Below are 19,934 nucleotides of genomic sequence, written 5' to 3'. Positions count from 1 at the left end.
AACACACATCAACAACTTCAAAAATTCAATCCACTCAAACATGGCACCAAAACAGCTCTCACTAAGTCCCTGTAATTTGCTAACATGAAAGAATATTTTACAGGTTACATCATTCAGCACTTGATAAATCATTCCTTTAAATAACCCCCTTTCTCCTTACAGTTGCCTCAAAAGACTTTTAAAAGCTTGAATCTACTTTCATCTTCCTAACTTTCCTCCTTCCCAAGGTAATTCAAACTACTTTAGGAGAAAATCTGTACTGGGAAATTGTCTGAAATGTCATCCTTACTAACTAGAAAGCTTTTTTACTTTCCAGAGCTTTAAACCTATTCTGATAACAAAGCTGTAAAATGGGGTTCAAGGTCTGGTTCATTCAGTTCTTTTTTTTTTTTTTTTAACATCTTCATTGGAGTATAATTTATTCAGTTCTTGTAGGAGATTTCCCTGACTTTATCTTCCAGCCATCCATTGAATTTGTTTCCACTATTCCATGTTTAATTTCCAAGAGCATTTTCTTTTTAGGATTGTCCTTTTATATAGCATGCTGGTCTTGTTTCATGTTGCCCTGTCTGAGGATATTTTAGTTTCCTTAACATTACTTATATTTTTGGTGTGTTTCTCTTTCCTCTGACTTCTTTTTAGATTGCTTTGCTCTTTCCTGTTGGAGTCTTTCCTCAAATATCTGGTGCCTGGCTGTGCATTTTATATTTAAAATTAGACATTAAAAAGTTGTGAACTTTTGTTTACAAACGTGAGCTGAATTGTCAGTGAATCTCATCATATGTTAAGGAAATGGCTGCCTGTTTTTAAATAAATTTATTTGTTTATTTATTTGGGTCTTGGTTGCTGTGCGCAGGCTTTCTCTAGTTGTGGTGAGTGGGGACTACTCTTCGTTGCGGTGCACGGGCTTCTCATTGTCGTGGCTTCTCGTTGCAGAGCACGGGCTCTAGGCGTGCAGCCTTCAGTAGTTGTGGCACGTGAGCTCAGTAGTTGTGGCTCGTGGGCTCTAGAGCTCAGGCTCCGTAGCTGTGGCGCACGGGCTTAGTTGCTCCGCGGCATGTGGATCTTCCCAGGCCAGGGCTCAAACCCGTGTCCCTTGCATTGGCAGGCAGATTTTTAACCACTGTGCCACCAGGGAAGCCCCTGGCTGCCTGTTTTTGTTGGAGATCCGTAAGAGATCCACAGATCTTTTTCTGGGGTGTTTGATTCTCCAGAATATAAATTTAAAAACTCCTGCCCCTTGAGTGTGGGAGAGCAAGCTGGGAAGAGACTGACAATAAGCCTGGCTGCAGGATTTCTGGAGCTCAGACAAAGCGCCATTCAACAGGCAGAGTTCGGTTCCTCTTTTGTCAGTACCATAACTTGACCCTCTATATTTACATCCTGGACCCTAAAGCCTCTCTTGTTCCCTTTTTTCAAGAAAAGAACCTATCTCCCAACAGGTAAGGATAGTCACCTAATGGATTTCTAACTGAACCTCATACAGATTTTCAAACAGTCCACTGTTCTGTGATACCTAGTGGTTCTTAATTCTTGTGGCTTTTCAGCCCTCTCTGGGGACATCAGTTGTCCATCTTACAGGAATATGATTCTTCCTCTAAGTAATTTACTATGTACTCTTCTATGTGCATTCAGTCTTCATAAATTGTGGTTTGAAATTACAGTTATCTCCTAGTATAATCAAAGATGATGTTTTTGCTTGTTTTTCCCCTCATTGTGAGATATTTTCAAGAGGAAAGGGTGGCAGAGGCATTTTTACTCTGCCACCTTGAAACCAGATGTTTCCTTCCCGTGACCTCACTTTCCTGATTTCCACCTACCCCTCCCCTATCACTACTGAGTTCTACATGCCTCAGCCCTAGGCTGTCATCATCTCACACAGCACTTTATTCAGATGATTTCAGTCAGGATTCTGGCTTTGCCCACCTCTCCACCTTCACGGAGCACCATACACACCCTTGTTTAAGCTTCAGCCTAACTGGTATTATTTTAGGTCTTTGATGCCAGCAAAGTTCTTACACATGCTGGCATTTGCATGGATGAAAAGTCAGTGAACATAGTGAGAGATTCATTACTACAAGGGGACTGCTCAAAATAGATACGTTAAGAATGATGGGAGCCAAGTTTCTCACTATGAAAGAAATACAAAGGGGAAATAAAATGAATTCTGTGATCTTGGGTTGAAATTGGAGGTTATCAGTGTGCAGTCATAGTTTTTAATAGACATATAGATATAGGAATATGTATTAATGTAAATGTGTCTGTCTATAGTATGTATTCTCTAGCAATGCCCATGAAAGGATTTGGGAACAAAGATACCACAATAGCAATGAGCAAATTTAGAGCTCAGATCTTGGCTTCTAAGTGCCACCAAAAAAGACCCAGGGCTCCTTGGAGAACAGGCTGATTCCAGGACTGAAGCAGGGAAAGTGTCAGATGACCCTGGAGCGTATTTTAGGCCAGGAAGTGAAGTGCTCAAAGAATCATGGGATGTGTCAACTGGAAATGATTTGAGCATCACAATAAATTATAGTAACAAATTATAACCCAATGAATAAAATTGGAAACCATAAGTCATACTGATAGGAATAAATAAATGAGTGAACTAAAAGTTTGGTGAGGAATGAGGTTTTTATATACTTTCACAGTCTCTCCCTACAAAATCCTTATTACTAACAAAGAGGAAAAGAGTAATTTTACAGTGGAGCAGCTTGCCAGACAACACCTGAAGTGATCAAAGTGAACGTGACAATGTGACAAACAGAAATTGTGCACAACTTGACAGGTACATTGTGAAAACCATGGATGCCAAAGATGCATAATCTAAATCTAATTACTAGAAAACAGATTAAGTCTGCATTAAGGAAATTCTACAAAATAACTAGCTGTAATGTTTGTGTCAAGGTCATGAAAGTCAAGGAGAGACTGAGAAAATGTTCCAGAATGAAGCCTGAAGAAATATGAGTAAGGCAACAATGATTCTGAACTGCATCCTTGTCCTTTAAAGGACATTACTCGGACGTTAGGCAAAATATGAATAGAATCTAAGGATTAGATAGTAGTATGCAGCAATATTAATGTCCTGATTTTGGTGATTATATTGTGGTTAAGTAGAATGTCCTTGTCTGTAGGAAATACAATAAATAATTGGGTGTTGGGGCATGAGGTCTGCAATATAGTCTCAAATGGTTCAGGAAAAAGATCTTTGTACTATATATACATGTAACTCCATAAATTTTTTTCAAAACAAATGAATTAAACTGATTGAAAAAAATAATAAACTAGGTTGCACCAGTTATTCCCAGTGCTCCTGTAGATTCTGCTGTCATCAAAATCCAAACAAAGTATATGAGCAAGAACAATGGCTAGTCATCTTAAACCACCGGGGACGAACCTGTAAGCCAACAAAGTCAGATTTATTGACGCATTGTAACCAAGGAGACTGCACAGTAGAGGAACTGTAGGGTGTCTCACCACACAATGGAAAAGGTAGATGTAGGATTTGTGGGAAAGGTGGAGTTAAGATAAAATCTAAATGAAACAGTTTTGATAGCCTCAAAGCAAAGCAGAGCGGTGTGAAGAGGCATCAACATCACATCTGGAGTGAGAAGTGGGTGTAGGATCATGTTCCCTTGGAAACCACAAAGTTAAGAGAATAAGTAATATTCTTTTCAGGAACCCTTTGTCTGCAGCACTGCACCTGATTAGAAATAGAAGCTGCTTCTCTGTGTCAAAGTGTCTTAGATCCTCCGGGCAAAAGTGGAATGTTTCATTCTTACTGATAAAATTTCAAATAGCAACGTTTACATGGACTTTAAAGAACAAGGTTTCTCCGTGTAAGAATGTATCCAAAGACGCGGGTTGTTATGATACTTTTTAGTTGCAGTTTGTCCTTAAAAGAAACTTTCCTGTAAACGTTACAACTGGCTTTATCTTATACTGTTACCCATCCTGATGAATGGCTGGGCAGATTTTTACTTTCTCAGCAGTTACAAATGAAAAATACGACTCGGCCTCTCAAACCACAGCTGATCCTCCTCTCAGGGCCTTGCTGAAGTTATGGGTTTGCCCGACCAACTTTCTTTCCTCTCATTTTGGACCTCAAGCCTCCCCTGATGAACGAGATGCTGCACCACGGTCTTCGACGCCTTTCTCCACGTAACCTTTCAATCATCCTGCCTTCCCAGGCCACGCTCAGTGCGTGGGGGGCGGTCCCACTTTTCTCAAATCCTATTGGGTAAAATCACGCCTCTCTTCGCAGTGGGGACGGGACAAGAGATAAAGGGCCTTTCCCAGGCGCGAGAAGATGACGTCACAGTAGCGGAGCCGCGACCTCCGGCTGTTTTGGGCTCTGCTAGCTGAGGGTGTCGACTGAAAACAGTTCCGTCCGCGATGCAGTCGCCATGACCATTTGTCAGTTCTTCCTTCAAGGCCGGTGTCGCTTCGGAAATCGGTGCTGGAACGAACATCCCGGCGCCGGGGGTGCGGGCGAAGGACGGCAGCAGCAGTTCTCAGGTGACGTTCTCCTCCATCCTTCGCCCCTAGCCGAGCTGGGGAAGGCCTGGCGTGGGGCCGAGCCGGCGAGGAACGGCCGTCCCTCGTGGGCCCAGCCGTTGGGCACAGCGCCGAGGCGCACCAGTCAGGTGACGCGGACGTGCCCGCGTCGTCCCCTCGCCCGCCCCGCCCACCGGCTTTTTTATTCATTTATTAGGAGCTCGGTTGGCTTTTGTTGAGCGGTTGGAGGCATGGGCTTGGTCCTGTTTACTAATGAAAAACAGGAATACGTGTCAGAACTTAAGCTTGTCTTTGGGCGGCAGTGGTTCGCAGAATTGGCATAGGTCTACCCAGACGCCTCCTTTCTTTACTACTTTACTACCTTTTTGCGTACTTGCTTTTGCCCCTTGATGCCTTGAATATAACTTTTTCTAAACGTTTTTTCTAGGGAGAGGCTAGCAACTGGGGTCAAAGTCAGGATTCTTAACTTTGGGAAACTCCTCTGAAGATCTAATAAAAGCTACAGAGCCATTAATCTCAGATAAATGCACATGCTCATAAAATTTGGGGTAAAATCGAGAGTGGGATGCTCAGTTAAGAACTCTGGGCTATGAGGGAAGGGGATGCAGGACTACGTTGACCTGCTTCCTGGCCTAAGTCATTGTCGAAGCTTTTGGAATATTTCACTAAACCAATTGTGGATGATGCAGAAGGATTGACTGTCTTCAAGGAGAGGAGGGGTCCGAAATGAAACCATAGTACAATGCAAGGTTTTAGAGGTCAGATGAATCGTTAGGTTTCCTTAGGACTGAAACTTAGTCCTTAAAGTTACCACAAGATGCTGACCACCTCTCCCTTCTCTTTCCTCCTTTAGGGCTATTCATCTGACCCTTAAACCTTGTGTTACATTGTGGTTTCACGTCTGATTCCTCTTCTTGGGGGCAGTCTTTTTGCATCACCCACAAATTGGTCTAGTGAAATATTCCAAACCAAAAATTAAGACTCAGGATCTGATAAATGTGCGAGTATTTCCAGGAACAACAAAACGTAATATGACATTCTGTTGAGACTCACTCTAAATGCAGTAATTAGAGAATAAATGTTGAATGGATAAATGTTAATGGATTTTAAAAGTGGAGATAAAACTAGTCAAGTAAACAGTGTATTTAATGCCCAGAAACAAATAAATGCTTATGGAATTAGTAAGTATGAAGACCAAAAGCTGTATACAAAAGATGGAATGAATTTCTTCAGTTGTGTCGTCCCCGCAAAGGATTTGAAACTCTAGGAAAATAAAATATCATTAACCCATACTTGAGGGATCTGGTCTAGCAATCTGCCCCCTTTCCTCTTAGGTTTCGTTAAGCAGTTTTAGAATTGGGAGGTGAATTTTCATAAAGGAGTGTATCTCCCATCGCTCGAGTTTTTAATATACATATTTAATGGCATATCTCCTAATTCAGTCAGAAACAAGGTGAATTATCTTGACCCCAACTAAGAAGTGATGAATAATTGAGACAGTAGAAGTGAAAAAATTTTGTAAAATATAGAGACAGAGAGGATAAAAATGTTGGCTCATTTTGATAATTATAGAATACTAGAAATCTGCTCATAATAGAGGAACTCAGTACACTTTATTCATATGTAAATTACCTCTATAATCTCCCTGTGGAAGGTAGGTGGGTTGGTGTTGTTTTCTCAGAGAGAATACTGAGTCAAATAGATTTACCCATCTATTCAAGGACAGAAGGTAGACTCTTAATCTTTTATATTCAATACACTTCTCAATACATTGTCTGTTTTTCAGATTTTACTAATATATAGGGCCCAGTTGGGGAGCAAAGAATGATACAGACACATCTTTTTATCATGAAGGAGCTTATGATTTCGGTACATGCCTTCTATCCACTCCATTATCGAACAGTTGTTTACCTAATAAACTTAGGTCAGCTGAATTTAGTAATATATCATTATTTTTCTGTGGATTTACAATCTTCTCAATCTTGTTAACTTAGACCATTATGTGATTTGTTGATACTACACTTACCTATATAAATTGAAAGTGAAAAGTTTTGTAATTTAAAATGAGTGGAGGGCTTCCCTGGTGGCGCAGTGGTTGAGAATCCGCCTGCCGATGCAGGGGACACGGATTCGTGCCCCGATCCGGGAAGATCCCACATGCCGCCGAGCGGCTGGGCCCGTGAGCCATGGCCGCTGAGCCTGCGCGTCCAGAGCCTGTGCTCCACAATGGGAGAGGCCGCAGCAGTGAGAGGCCCGCGTAGCGCAAAAAAAAATGAGTGGAAATGTAGTGCTTGTTGAATCTTTACATAATGTCTGCACATATAATAAAACAAACTACAATGAAATTTTAAGAGATTTTAAAAATGAGTTGCTAGTAAAATTGTTTATTTTGTTGTTTATTTCAGGTAGTAACAGACGAGGATGGAATACCACCAGCCAGAGATATTCTAGTGTTATCCAGCCATCCAGTTTCTCCAAATCCACACCATGGGGGGGCAGCAAAGATCAAGAAAAGCCATCTTTTGCTCCTTTTGATTCTGGAGCGTCAGCTAGCAGGAACAGGGGGTTTGGATGGTCTCAGAACCCATTTGCTTCACCTAGCTCTGATGGGCAGAAAGATGATAAGAAACTTCTGTAAGTGAAAGCCTTCAGAAAAATTCCTTCCCATTTGCTTATTTTTTTTCAAAAGTACCTACAGTACTTTCCTTAAAAAAGAGGTAATGTTATTATTACTTTATTAAATTATTAAAAAATCAGAATAAGCAAAAAGCAGGAAAAAATCCATGATCAGAGATAACTACTATTTTGCAGGTATCATACTAGACTTTATTTCACTTAAAAATGTCATTCTTCTTTATCGATACAATGAGTTCTTGGGGATAATTATGCTTTTTCCACTTTTCTATTGATAACACCGTACTGTGAATATCTTTCTAATGTAGTCCTGCTTATATTAAATTACGAGTTCTTTACAAAGTATGAGGTGATTTAAAGCAACTTGTGATCTTGGAGGTCACTTATAGCATCTCGTATTCTTCTTTCTAAAACTTTTACTTCAGTAAGCCCATGTAAACATTTCATTTGATTTCCTTCATTATTGTGGAGTAGATTTCTTACCATTTATTGAGAACATTCATAGTAGAATTTATGATTGGTGCCAAAACAGTGCCTGGCTGTGTATAACTGTTCCGTCAAGCCCCCAGCAATTAGGACAGAACTTAAATATACTCATTAGTCTTTTACATCCCATAACTAAATTAGACTAGTTGTAAACATTTTGAACCATGTACCATATATAATAAATTAAAATAAATAAATAAAGTAAAAAACCAAATTAAAAAAGGAAAAAGAAACCCTCCTTCCTATATTTGATGTTGCCATCATAAAAATCCTAAATTTTATTATTATTTTATTATCAGTTATTCTTATTTGATTAATTCTGCTATTCTGGATAAGGGGAAAATATTTAATTTAGACCCAGATATATCCATGACTTTGCCAACAAGTTAACCACGGACGTGGGTCTGTTCCCTTTTTGCAAAATGTGAGAATTAGACAAAATGATCTCTGAAATCCTAACCACTTAAATATTTTATGGTTCTTTATTACTTACTGGTTCTTTCTTTCCCAGTTAAATGATCATTGATGTTAATAATGAACAAAGAAAGATTAAACTTAGTATTGTGTATTTTATTATATTTCAGTTCTTTAAGATATGTATGGTATGATAGTTGAGTTCTCAGTAAATGTATCAGTTAATGGTTCAGTGTATTGGAAAACCAAAATTATGAACTTCTTTGATATTATTTATAATCATGAAATGTAGCTCATATTTCTATAAGCTTCTGCTTTAAAGAACACTCCTCAGAAAATATAACGGAAAAATCTAAAATTATATATTTAGTACAATTTAAAATTTCAATCATTGAAAATTATAAATGGTAAATTTTAACAATCAGTAGAAAAAGATCTTTCGCCCTTTTTTTTTTTTCAGGGAAGGAATTGTAAAAGATATGGAGGTTTGGGAATCATCAGGGCAGTGGATGTTTTCTGTTTATTCACCAGTGAAAAAGAAACCTAATATTTCAGGTAACTAGAAATTATGTGTTTTTAAAATGTGTTTTACAACTATTATTTTCTAAAACCAAGACTATGTCAAATAAAGAAATCGACCACAAACTTAGCTACAGTTAGGAGAGTTTGGACATTGTTTAAAGTATCCGAGTATTCTAGCAGAACTTCATAATTCAGAGATTGAGGTTGGAAGATATAGTTCAAGATATATAGATCCCTTGGGAAAATTAGTAGAATCAGGAACCACCACCTTTCCAATTCTGTAAGCCCAAGAAGAGGCTCTGCTTCCTTGGTTTCCTGTCGATACAACTTCAGAACCCTTTAGCTGCCTGCAGTGAATAGAAGAGTCCTGTTATGCCAAGGCTTTGGCTGCCTGATTCTGTTCTCTTTCTCCCCTATCTTTTTTTCTAAGGATAGTTATTTTTCATAAAGCATGTTGAGATCTATTCTGGGGGTAATATTTGAAGGTAAGGAGCCTTAGCTGGGCTACAGAGATAGCATTTCTTTAGAATACTCCTTTCCTTCCCATTTTCTTTTGTCCATCGCCCTTTTTGGGCTGAAAGCTAGACCACCACAGTTGTTTTTGTTTTGTTTTTTTGACATCTTTATTGGAGTATAATTGCTTTACAATGGTGTGTTAGTTTCTGCTGTATAACAAAGTGAATCAGCTGTATGCATACATATATCCCCATATCCCCTCCCTCTTGCGTTAGACCACCACAGTTTTATAAGCCTCCTCTGGGTGGTCCTGGGCCCTATTAAGTTGAACAGCAAGTGCCTAGAAGATGAGAGCCCTTTCAGTCTCTCAGAACTCTGGGATTTCTGTCTGTCTCTGCTCTATCTGCTCATTCTCTGTGAGCATGTGTGTCACACCACTCCTTAGTTGTTTATTTACTTAATCATTCAACAAATACTTATTGAATTTCTTTTGTGCCAGGCCTCATTCTAGGTGCTAGAGATATAGCAATGAGTAAGATAGATAGGATCCATCCCTTATGAAGTTTATGTTCTTGAGGGATGGAGGCAATAAGTAATACAAATAAATAAGATAATTTTAGATAGTGATTTTTCTGTAAAGAAAATAAGTGTTAAGCCTTTTTTAAAAAGTTCAGAATTGAACATAATGCCTAATGCCCTAGAGCAGTGGTTCTCAGTGTGAAATGTAGATCCATAAGCAGGGTTGTAAGATAAAATATGGGACATCCAGTTAAATTTAAATTTCAGATAAACAGTATTTTTAGTATATGAATATCCCATATAGTATTTAGAACATACTTATACTTTTTTTTTGGCTGCGCCGTGCAGCTTGTGGGATCTTAGCTCCCAGACCAGGGATTGAACCCGGGCCCACGGCAGTGAAAGCGCCAAGTCCTAACCACTGGATCACCAGGGAATTCCCGGGACATACTTGTACTTTTAAAGTATTTGTTGTTTGTCAAATATTCAAATTTAACTGAGCATCCTCTTTTTTTTGCCTAAATCTGGCAACCCTATTGCTAAAATCCTTTTAGGGGCTGTACAAGTTTAGAAATATTTTCATAATAATACTAAGACATTAATTGCCATTTTCACGGTGTTGACGTTTGCACTGTTCGTACAAAAGCTTTGATGAGGCACGGGCAACAAACTGTACTAGCAGATTATAATAGTCAATAAAAAAAATTTTAATGCCATTTTCACTTAAGAATGTCCTTGATGAAGAGGTAAAAATTATTAAGTTTATTAAATATTGACCCTTAAGTGTACACCTTTTAAATATTCTATGTGACAAAATGGGAAGCACACACAAAGTAACATTAACAAATTTTTTGATATTGTAAGATGACATGTGCCAACATTTGGAGGTTCTGGATAACTCAGTGAACCAATATTTTCCAGATGACCAATGTGTGACGTTACAAAATTATGCATGTTTGAAAAATCCTTTCTAAGTGCAAGATAAAACAATTAATAGTGTTGGTTTATTAATATGATTTCATTAATATGATTTGAGTCCACATTATAGCTAACCTTTAAGAAACTACTGTCTGTCAAGTTTTGGTATAGTATCAAGAAGGATATCCACAATTATCTGAAAAGGCCATTAAAGTCATCCTTTTCCAGCTACACATCTGTGTGAGAACAGTTTTTCTTCATATACTTGAACCAGGCAATATACTGAAACAGGTTGAAGCAGATTGAACAGCAGAAGCAGATATAATAATCCAACAGTCTTCTATGAAGCCATACATTAAAGAGATTTACAAACATAAGACAATGTCACTAAATTTTTATTTTTTGTTTTGGAAAATAGTTTTTTCATTTATGTTGATATATTTCTTATTTTTAAGTGAATTAATATTTTGTACAATTTTTCAGTTTTCATTTCAGATATGGTAAATATTGATTTATGTAACCCATGTAAGCAAAAGGTCTGCCATCCTTATTTATTTTTAAGAATGTGAATGGGTCCTGAAACCAGAAAGTTGGAGAATCACTGTCTGTAGGCATCCATTATAATGAATTAATTTTTCCTGTGCAGCTAGAATGATACTACATTTGTACCACCCTTGAAAGAATTGAGGAAATAGTCACTCAAATCATTTTCTGTCTTCATGGTTCAGATGAGTAACAGATGGAAGGAGGAGAAAGTAGCCAGAGGGATAATGTTTCTTCACAGAGAGTGGTTATCTATTCTTAGGAAGCAGTATTGGAGCTGAGTCCTGAATGAAGAGAAGATGTCACTTATGGGAAGATTTGGGGGAAAATGTTGCTTACAGTACAATAGCTAGTGCAGAGGCCCTTGTGGAAACAAGGTTGCCATGTATTTCGTCTAGCAAGGCCTGAATTTGCCAGAGGAGAGTAAATAAGAGAAAGAGTAATATGACATAAGGCCAGAGAGAGGCAGCCAGGGGCCAGATTATGTTGGGCCTAATTGCACTAGGAAGCCAGAAAGAGCTTTGAGCAGGAGGAGGGATATGATCTGATTAGAAAAAGCTCACTTAGGGACTTCCCTGGTGGCACAGTGGTTAAGACTCCGCCTGCCAACGCAGGGGACATGGGTTTGAGCCCTGGTCCGGGAGGATCCCACATGCCGCGGAGCAACTAAGCCCATGTGCCACAACTACTGAGCCAGCGCTCTAGAGCCCGCGAGCCACAACTGCTGAGCCCACGTGCCACAGCTAATGAAGCCCGTGCACCTAGAGCCTGTGCTCCGCAACAAGAGAAGCCACCACACTGAGAAGCCTGCGCACAGCAGCAAAGAGCAACCCCTGCTCACTGCAACTTGAGAAAGCCCGCGCACAAGCAACAAAGACTCAATGCAGCAAAAAATAAATAATTAAAATTAATTAATTAATTAATTTTTAAAAAGCTCACTTAGACTGTTGTATGAAAAGAAATGGTATGTTGGGGGGCAAAATAGCGGCAGGGCAATGAGTTAGGAGACAACTGCTGATGACCGAGAGTTACTAGCAGTGGAGACAAAATAGGTCAAAATTCGTGTTCTGTTTTGGAGCTAGTACTGGCAAGAGGCTTATTAATTAGATATGGGGAAAGAGAGAAATGCAAAGTGATTCTAGGTTTTGTGGCCTGAGCAGTTAATAAAGGTGGTAAAGACAAGTTGTTAGAGAGCTCCAGGATTCTGATTTGAATGTTTAGTCTTTTCTTTATTCTGAGGTAAGGGTCTTTGGAGTTAATGGTGTCTGGTTATAAATAATTCTCTGTAGAAAAATATCCTGAACTTCTTCTCCCTTTCTTAAAAAGTTTTCCTAATTATGAAAGTTACAGCTGTTGCCATAGAAAACTTGGAAAATACAGAAATATGTGAATAAAGATCAACTAATCTCAGAGATAACAACTGTAACATTTTAGTGTATTTCTTTCAAAACATGTGCACACATATTTCTTATTTATATGTATAATTAGGAATCATAACCTAGTGTTGTATTCGGCTTTGTTTTCAGTGTCTCCATTACTAAAAATACTAGAATGAACATCTTTTTATGTAACACCCTTTGTTTATACATTTAATTATTTCCTGAGGTTAAATCCTAGAAATTCTAAGATCAAAAGGTATGAGCATTTTTAAGGCATTTGACATTTATTGACAATTTTCTTCCCAGAAAAGTTTACCTTTTTGATTTCCATAATGGCAACTTAGGAGAATGTCCATTTCACCACATCCTTAATAACAATTATTCATTATTAATTTTTGTCAGTCTGATAAATAAAGCATTGTATCTCTATTTAAGTTGTATTTTTAAATTGAACTTTTTTTTTTTGCGTGAACTTTTTAATTTCATTTATTTACTGGCTATTTGAATTGTTTTGTGAATTGCCCATTCATTATCTTTGCCCATACTAACTTATTTTTCTTACTGATTTGTAATAGCTATTTATACATTGATGTTAGCTCTTATCCTGTCATATATGTTGCAATTATGGTTTTCCCAGTTTACTGTTTGCCTTTCAATTTTGCTATTGTAGTTTCTGACTTACAGAATATTTTTTTTAGAAGTATGAATGTATATGTAGTCAATTCTTTCTTGTTTCTTTTGTTTATTATTCCTTCCACTCCATTTATCTTTAGAAAATTTTTCCCCTTCAAAGATCAGATAACAACTATATTTTATTCTAATTTTATACTTTATTAAATAGAGTATAGGCTTTGAATTTTTTCCTTATGATTATGAAATTTTTCTAATGATCAAGATTAGCATATTTTCCTGTCTAGTACCTCTTATTTTACTCTACTATCAAAAGTATTGGTATTTAAAGATTCCAATTGATTCCTCACTTCAGGTTTTACAGATATTTCACCAGAGGAGTTGAGACTTGAATACCATAACTTCTTAACCAGCAATAACTTACAGAGTTATGTAAGTTTGTTTCCTATTCATCTACCTAACCGATTGTCTTCTCTGTAGTGGCTTGCTTCTGTGTTGGCAAAGTGGATGAGGTCTATAATTTTTTTTCAGAACAAGGCTATTTTTATATTCTAAATTAAAATTTAGAATTTCTTTGAAATTGGTTGGTTATCTAAAATGGTGATAATATACTTTGACTGTAGTAACTAGGAATGTCATTATTTTTATTACGGGTTATCCAGCAATCAGTCCCAGAAATCATACCTTTCATTATTTGGCAAACATCTATGGAGTATGTCTTAGGTGCAGACACCACAATGAATGCTAGAAAAACAAACTTAAATAAAATGCAGTGTTGTATATAGATTAACATTCTCATATATCAAATATCAAAAAATTGAAAAGCTGGGCTTGAATAAGTTCAGTGCCTAAAGGAAATGACATAAATCATGTATTTTTCTATTGTCTACAGTCAATATCATGTGTTTCAACTAGTGCACATGTTTGTCTCTGTACTGCCAGGTACTTGTGATTTTAACTAGGTGATACAAGGAGTTGGAGAACAGGGAAGGGGGTCTACAGCTGGAGTATCTTTAGCAAGTAGGGGTAGGTCAATGCAAATTTTACAAGTTATGTGTTGTAAAAATGTTTTATAAATTTATTGTGACTTTGGAAATACAAACATGAAGTTGTTGGAGAGATTATCTTAAACACTCAATATTGACTCATCATTTTTCTGTCTTCTCTCCAGCTACATTCCATCCAACAGTTAATAAATCAGTGGAGGAACCGGGTAAATGAACTGAAAAGTCTAAATACATCAACTACAATAGCTTTGGTGAGTATTGGAGAATTTTCTACAGGGAAACGTCTTATCTATTGCTTTTTTGCAGAATTTCACTTTGGATTTGGAAAGCAAAGCTAAAATTCTCTGTCAAGAATTGTGATACACACATTCTCAAGAACTTTATTATCATTTAGAGTCACGGTCCTGGAATTGTTTTGTCTCTGTTCCTTAGTCAGAAAAGCACAGATAATTATGCTTTTCTAAAACTATTTTTAGGATAAGGTGTTTAACTTTGGTGGTACTAGTTTTAAACATTGGAAAATATTACATAAATTCAAGTATGCCAGGTTATCAGCATTTAAAAAGAAATTGCTTTGAAAAATATGAATGCATATTTAGACTAATGTATACTTTTGTGACTGAAGGACCATATGTTCCTTGTCTTATACAGAAATGCCTTTAGGAGATACATGCCCACTTGTCCCCAAAGATACATGATCCTACTGTAGCATATTCATTATCTCTGTCAATAGTTTATTTTGCTACCCCCATAAGAAGTTCTTAAGAATATTATTTTTAAATAAGATATTTACATTTAGAATTTGATATTTCCAGTCTACGAGGTGGTTTTTCTTTGTACTTTCTGAAAAAGGCTATGAGAGTAGTAGCTGTCTAAAGTTAGTGAATGACTGTTTGAAAGTCCCGACTCCTTTCTTTTTTTTTTTTTAAATTTATTTATTTATTTTTGGTTGTGTTGGGTCTTCTTTGCTGCGTGTGGGCTTTCTCTAGTTGTGGCGAGAGGGGGCTACTCTTCGTTGCAGTGCACGGACGTCTCATTGCGGTGGCTTCTCTTGTTGTGGAGCACGGGCTCTAGGCACATGGGCTTTAGTAGTTGTGGCGCGCGGGCTCAGTAGTTGTGGCTCACGGGCTCTAGAGCGCAGGCTTAGTAGTTGTGGCACACAGGCTTAGTTGCTCTGCGGCATGTGGGATCTTCCCGGACCAGCGGTCGAACCCATGTCCCCTGCATTGGCAGGCGGATTCTCAGCCACTGCACCACCAGAGAAGTCCCCCTACTCTTTTTTTAAATATGTGCTTCTAAATGACTAGACTCTTTTTTGGGGGGGCATTGCATTTTATTTTTAATTAATTTTTATTGGAGTATAGTTGCTTTACAATGTTATGTTAGTTTCTACTGTACAGCAAAATGAATCAGCTGTACATATACATCTATCCCCTCTTTTTTGGATTTCCTTACCATTTAGGTCACCACAGTGCATTAAGTAGAGTTTTCTGTGCTATACAGTATGTTCTCATTAGTTGTCTATTTTATGCATGGTGTCAATAGTGTATATGTGTCAACCCCAATGTCCCAATTCCTCACACCCCCCGCAAATGACTAGACTCTTGTGCAAGCTAATTTCTTCTACCTTTCAGTTGTTGTAATGCCATTTGAATTCAGTAGGATTCCTCGGAAGTATTTTTTCTCTAGATGAGAGATGGCCCGCCATCACCATTGCTGATGTAGAAGGGATAACTGAGTCCAGAGAACTACAGAGCTTCCTTTAAGGTTGGAAGTTCCATGTCCTTTGCCACCTTCCTAGGGGCCCTTCTGTAGGTGAGAATCTTGGACAGCCCACCTACAACTGGCTTACCACGTGTCAATTCTTCATGCCAAGTGATTGGTTTTTTTAAAATATTTATTTATTTATTTTATTTTTGGCTGTGTCGGGTCTTAGTTGCGGTTAGCGGGATCTTCATCGCGGCATGCGGGATCCTCCACTACGGCACCCAGGCTCATCATTGCGCAGGCTCCTCATTGCAAGGCGCAGGCTTCTCTCTAGTTGTTGCCCGCGTGCTCAGTAGTTGCGGCATGCAGGGTTAGCTGCCTCGCGGCATGTGGGATCTTAGTTCCCCAACCAGGGATCAAACCCACGTCCCCTGCATTGGAAGGCGATTCTTAACCACTGGACCACCAGGGAAGTCCCTGCCAAGTGGTTTATTCTTTATTCCTTTAATCTATTATATGGATATAATTTGTTTATCCACATACCTGTTAATGACTGAGGGAGAGAAGCTAGACGAAAAAAAGAAAAAGTACATACTATATGATTCCATTTATATGACACTCTAGAAAAGACAAACCTCATCTCTAGTAATAGAAAGTAGGTGAATGGTTCCCTGGGGCCAGAGCTTGGGAGAGTGTTGACTGGAAAGGAACACAAGGGAACTTTTATGGGTGATGGAAATATTCTAAATCTTGATTGTAGTTGTGGTTATAAGTTTGTCAAAACTCATCAAGATATAGATAGATTGTTTTAATGGACGCATTTTATTTTATGTAAACTGTACCTCAGTAAAGTTGATTTTGTTTTTAAAGAAAAAATGCCAATAGGGTTTTAAAATGAGAGAAATCTTATGTGCTTAGGTTGATGAGGGAAGACTTCTTAGAGGTAAGGATTAAGTGAACAGTTCCTTGAAAAGGAGATTAAGATTTTAGTAAGCAGAGACGAAAGACATTTCTAGAGCAGAAAATAGCAAGAGCATAAAATATTTTCAGGGAATAGATTAATAGATTTTAGTGGTAAGCTTTTAATAATGTAATTGCGAATTAACTTCAGTTCAAGCATTTGAGTAAGTAGACTGAGTAGCCTCTAAAGGTCCTTTACCTAATATCTAGGTTTTTTGATAAATGCAGATCAACCAGTAGAAACTAAAATCTAGAATTAAAAAGTATTTTCCTGATTTTAATATGTGTTCATTGAAGAAATTTAGAAAGTGTTTTAAAAGCATAAGTAAAATTAAAATCATTCATAATTCATCAGCCGCACAATCACTTCGAACTCATTGAGGTTGGCCCATTTTTTTCTATGAACATTCACTTGTAGGCATTTTTCTATATTAAACAAAATGAAGACGTTTTTAAGTGCACATTTTAAAAATTGAATTTGGCTATAAAGTGTATAGAAAAGGTACTTGAGAATTACTCACTTGCCTACCTTTTTTTTAATAGCTCTCTGATATAAAGGGTGGAGTAAATCAAGCAGCACCTGCATTTGGATTTGGCAGTAGGCCATCAGTAACGTTTGGGTCACCAGGTAAGTGACAAAGTAATGAAGGACTTCACTGATTCAAAAAAATAGGATTTTATAGGTTTCAAATATAAAGCCTGAAGTTTTGTTTAGTGCCATTTTAAGTCACTCTTGCAAACTCTACCACCTTCCATAATAGAGCTTCAAAGAATTTGGCTCATCAAGCATTTGCGAAATGGGATTCAGAATGGGCATGGTCTTTGAAAGACCCTATGGCTCAGGCTTTAGAAGTATATTTTAGGAATGGTTTTTCAAGACTTCCATAGTAATACATAGTTAGGGTAGCAGCACCTTTGAGGACTTTGTTGTCCCTGTATATAACAGCATAGTATTGTCCTCAAATGACAGTTCCGATGAGATGAGGGGACAGGTGAAGTGAAGGTTTACTCCCTAATCCCTGAGGTTTCTCAAGAGCTGCCTCCTTGAGTGTAAATTATGGTGCAAATGAGATCAATGTAGCAGAAAGACAGGACAACAGGGTTTAGTGGGTTTGTCCTAGTTTCTCATTTTTACTTTTCTCTTCTTCCTTCCAATAAGTTAATTATCATCTAAATATGGCAGAAATAAGAAAAAAAAGGGCGGGTGGGGAGTAGTAATATAGCTACATTTTCTGATTAATAGCTTCTTTTTTTCTTTTTCTGGTTTTTGTAGGTTTTCCAGTGAATAACAACAACAGCATTAGTGCTCAGAATTTTAGTTTTAAACCAAGCTCTGGATTTGCTACTGCGCCTTCTGGAAGCCCTTCTGTGTTTGGGAGTACTCCAGCATTTGGAGCTGTACCCTCCGCCAGTTCTGCCATCACTGCTTCTACTCCAGCTTTTGGACTTGGGAAACCCCAGATCACATCTGCTGCTTCATTTTCATTTAAAAGCCCTGCAGCTTCTGGTTTTGGATCATCCGGATTTTCAGGATTTCCAGCTTCTACGGCAGCAGGACCTGTTGGAGCTCCAGAGGCCCCAGCCTTTGGAAGCAGCAGTTCTTCAGCTGGTTTTGGTAGTCCAGGCTCACAGTCTCACACTGCTTTTTCCAAGTCATCCAGTGACACCTTTGGAAACAGCAGCATATCCACCTCTCTCTCATTCTCAAATGGCAGCACCACAACAGATAATGTATTATTCACACCCAGGGATCAACTAACAGCAGAAGAACAGGAACAATTTCAATCCAAGAAATTTACTCTGGGAAAAATTCCATTAAAGCCACCTCCTGTGGAACTTCTAAATATTTAAACGAGTAATTTTAAATACAGAAAAGAACAGCTTTTAAAATTGTTTTGAGTGGTTCATATGAAAGGGCAGATATATATATACACATACATATATATTATATATATACATATATATTTATAAGAAGTATAAACTTTCAATAATAGGAGTTTTTATATTTAGCATTTTCTTGAGTGTAACTATTTAAGTAAAACAACAAAAACTCAGCAACGGATTTTTTTTTTTTTTTTTTTTGCTATAATTATGAATGGAACTGAAAAAACTGTCAGGGTGCAGTGAATAAAGTACTTTTCTTATTCTACATCACTTTACTCTCTTACCATTTAAAATTTTACATTTAAACATTTTTTTTAAAAGGAAGGAGATAATTTCTAGAACCAGCAGAGAAAAAATGCTTAAATGTTTAGCCTACTTACCAAATAAACATCAGTAGCATGACTTTAAACTTCATGTTAAAGAAGATTCTCTTAAAGAGAGAAATAACAATTTTTAAAGGGTGAAAACTTTTTAAGACCTAAGAAGCATTTTCCCCTCATATTTTTTCCTCCTCAGTTTTGGCTCTCTCATGGACCATTTGAGTTTTCTTCAACAATTCTGGGCTAATTTTTATCTTGGCCTAATTTTTATGTAATTCTATTTTTTCCTCACATTATCCCATCAAGTGGATGGATTGTAAGAGGAGTAGAAATTATGATCTCCTGTGAATAAATAGTATATAAATATCCTTTGTAGTTGCATAAAACATTTCTGGAAGAATATTTAAGAAACTTGCTAACAATGATTACCTCTGGGAAAAGAATTGGTGTCTGAGTTAGGAGAAATACTTTATATACCATTTTGAACTGTTTGAATATTTTACCATGTACATGCATTACTTTGTTTTTTTAATTGAAAGAAAATCAGGAAAATTAAAAAAGGACTAGGAAGCTTTTTTCAACTATAAACAGCAACATTATTGGCAAGTTTAATGATACTTATGATCATTTCTAGCTGCATTTTTGAAAAGCATTTTTTTTAATATAAATTTATTTACTTATTTATTTATTTGTTTTTGGCTGTGTTGGGTCTTCGTTGCGGTACACGGGCTTCTCATTGCCGTGGCTTCTCTTGTTGCAGAGCACGGGATCTAGGCGTGCAGGCTTCAGTAGTTGTGGCATGGGGGCTCAGTAGTTGTGGCTTGTGGGCTCTAGAGCTCAGGCTCAGTAGTTGTGGCACACGGGCTGAGTTGCTCCGCGGCATGCGGGATCCTCCTAGACCAGGGCTCGAACCTGTGTCCCTTGCATTGGCAGGCAGATTCTTAACCACTGTGCCACCAGGGAAGCCCGAAAAGCATTTTTTTTAAACTAATGAATAACTCTTTATTCAAGATGCATCTTCTCTAGAATTTTTTTTAAGT

At 37.6% G+C, this 19,934-nt stretch overlaps 1 protein-coding gene across 1 annotated transcript; it reads left to right on the top strand.

The window, feature by feature from the left end:
• Window positions 1-3,435: 3,435 nt before the first annotated feature.
• Window positions 3,436-19,262, top strand: NUP42 (nucleoporin 42). The gene is made up of 7 exons (XM_067746160.1): window positions 3,436-4,515; window positions 6,921-7,149; window positions 8,510-8,604; window positions 13,372-13,448; window positions 14,188-14,274; window positions 17,234-17,318; window positions 17,964-19,262. The coding sequence occupies exons 1-7, from the start codon at window positions 4,404-4,406 to the stop codon at window positions 18,539-18,541; spliced, it is 1,263 nt and encodes a 420-aa protein (XP_067602261.1). The 5' UTR covers window positions 3,436-4,403; the 3' UTR covers window positions 18,542-19,262.
• Window positions 19,263-19,934: the final 672 nt, after the last annotated feature.

Source organism: Pseudorca crassidens, chromosome 8 (assembly GCF_039906515.1).
Source record: "Pseudorca crassidens isolate mPseCra1 chromosome 8, mPseCra1.hap1, whole genome shotgun sequence".
NCBI classification, from domain to species: domain Eukaryota; kingdom Metazoa; phylum Chordata; class Mammalia; order Artiodactyla; family Delphinidae; genus Pseudorca; species Pseudorca crassidens.
The sequence above is the reverse complement of the archived record's forward strand: the minus strand, read 5'-3'. Positions and strand labels throughout refer to the sequence as shown.

Coding starts and splice junctions, on each gene's coding strand:
- NUP42 (XM_067746160.1), top strand. CDS start 4,404: ATGACCATTTGTCAGTTCTTCCTTCAAGGCCGGTGTCGCTTCGGAAAT. Junction 4,516..6,920: donor ACGGCAGCAGCAGTTCTCAG/GTGACGTTCTCC, acceptor TGTTTATTTCAG/GTAGTAACAGACGAGGATGG. Junction 14,275..17,233: donor CATCAACTACAATAGCTTTG/GTGAGTATTGGA, acceptor TTTTTTTAATAG/CTCTCTGATATAAAGGGTGG.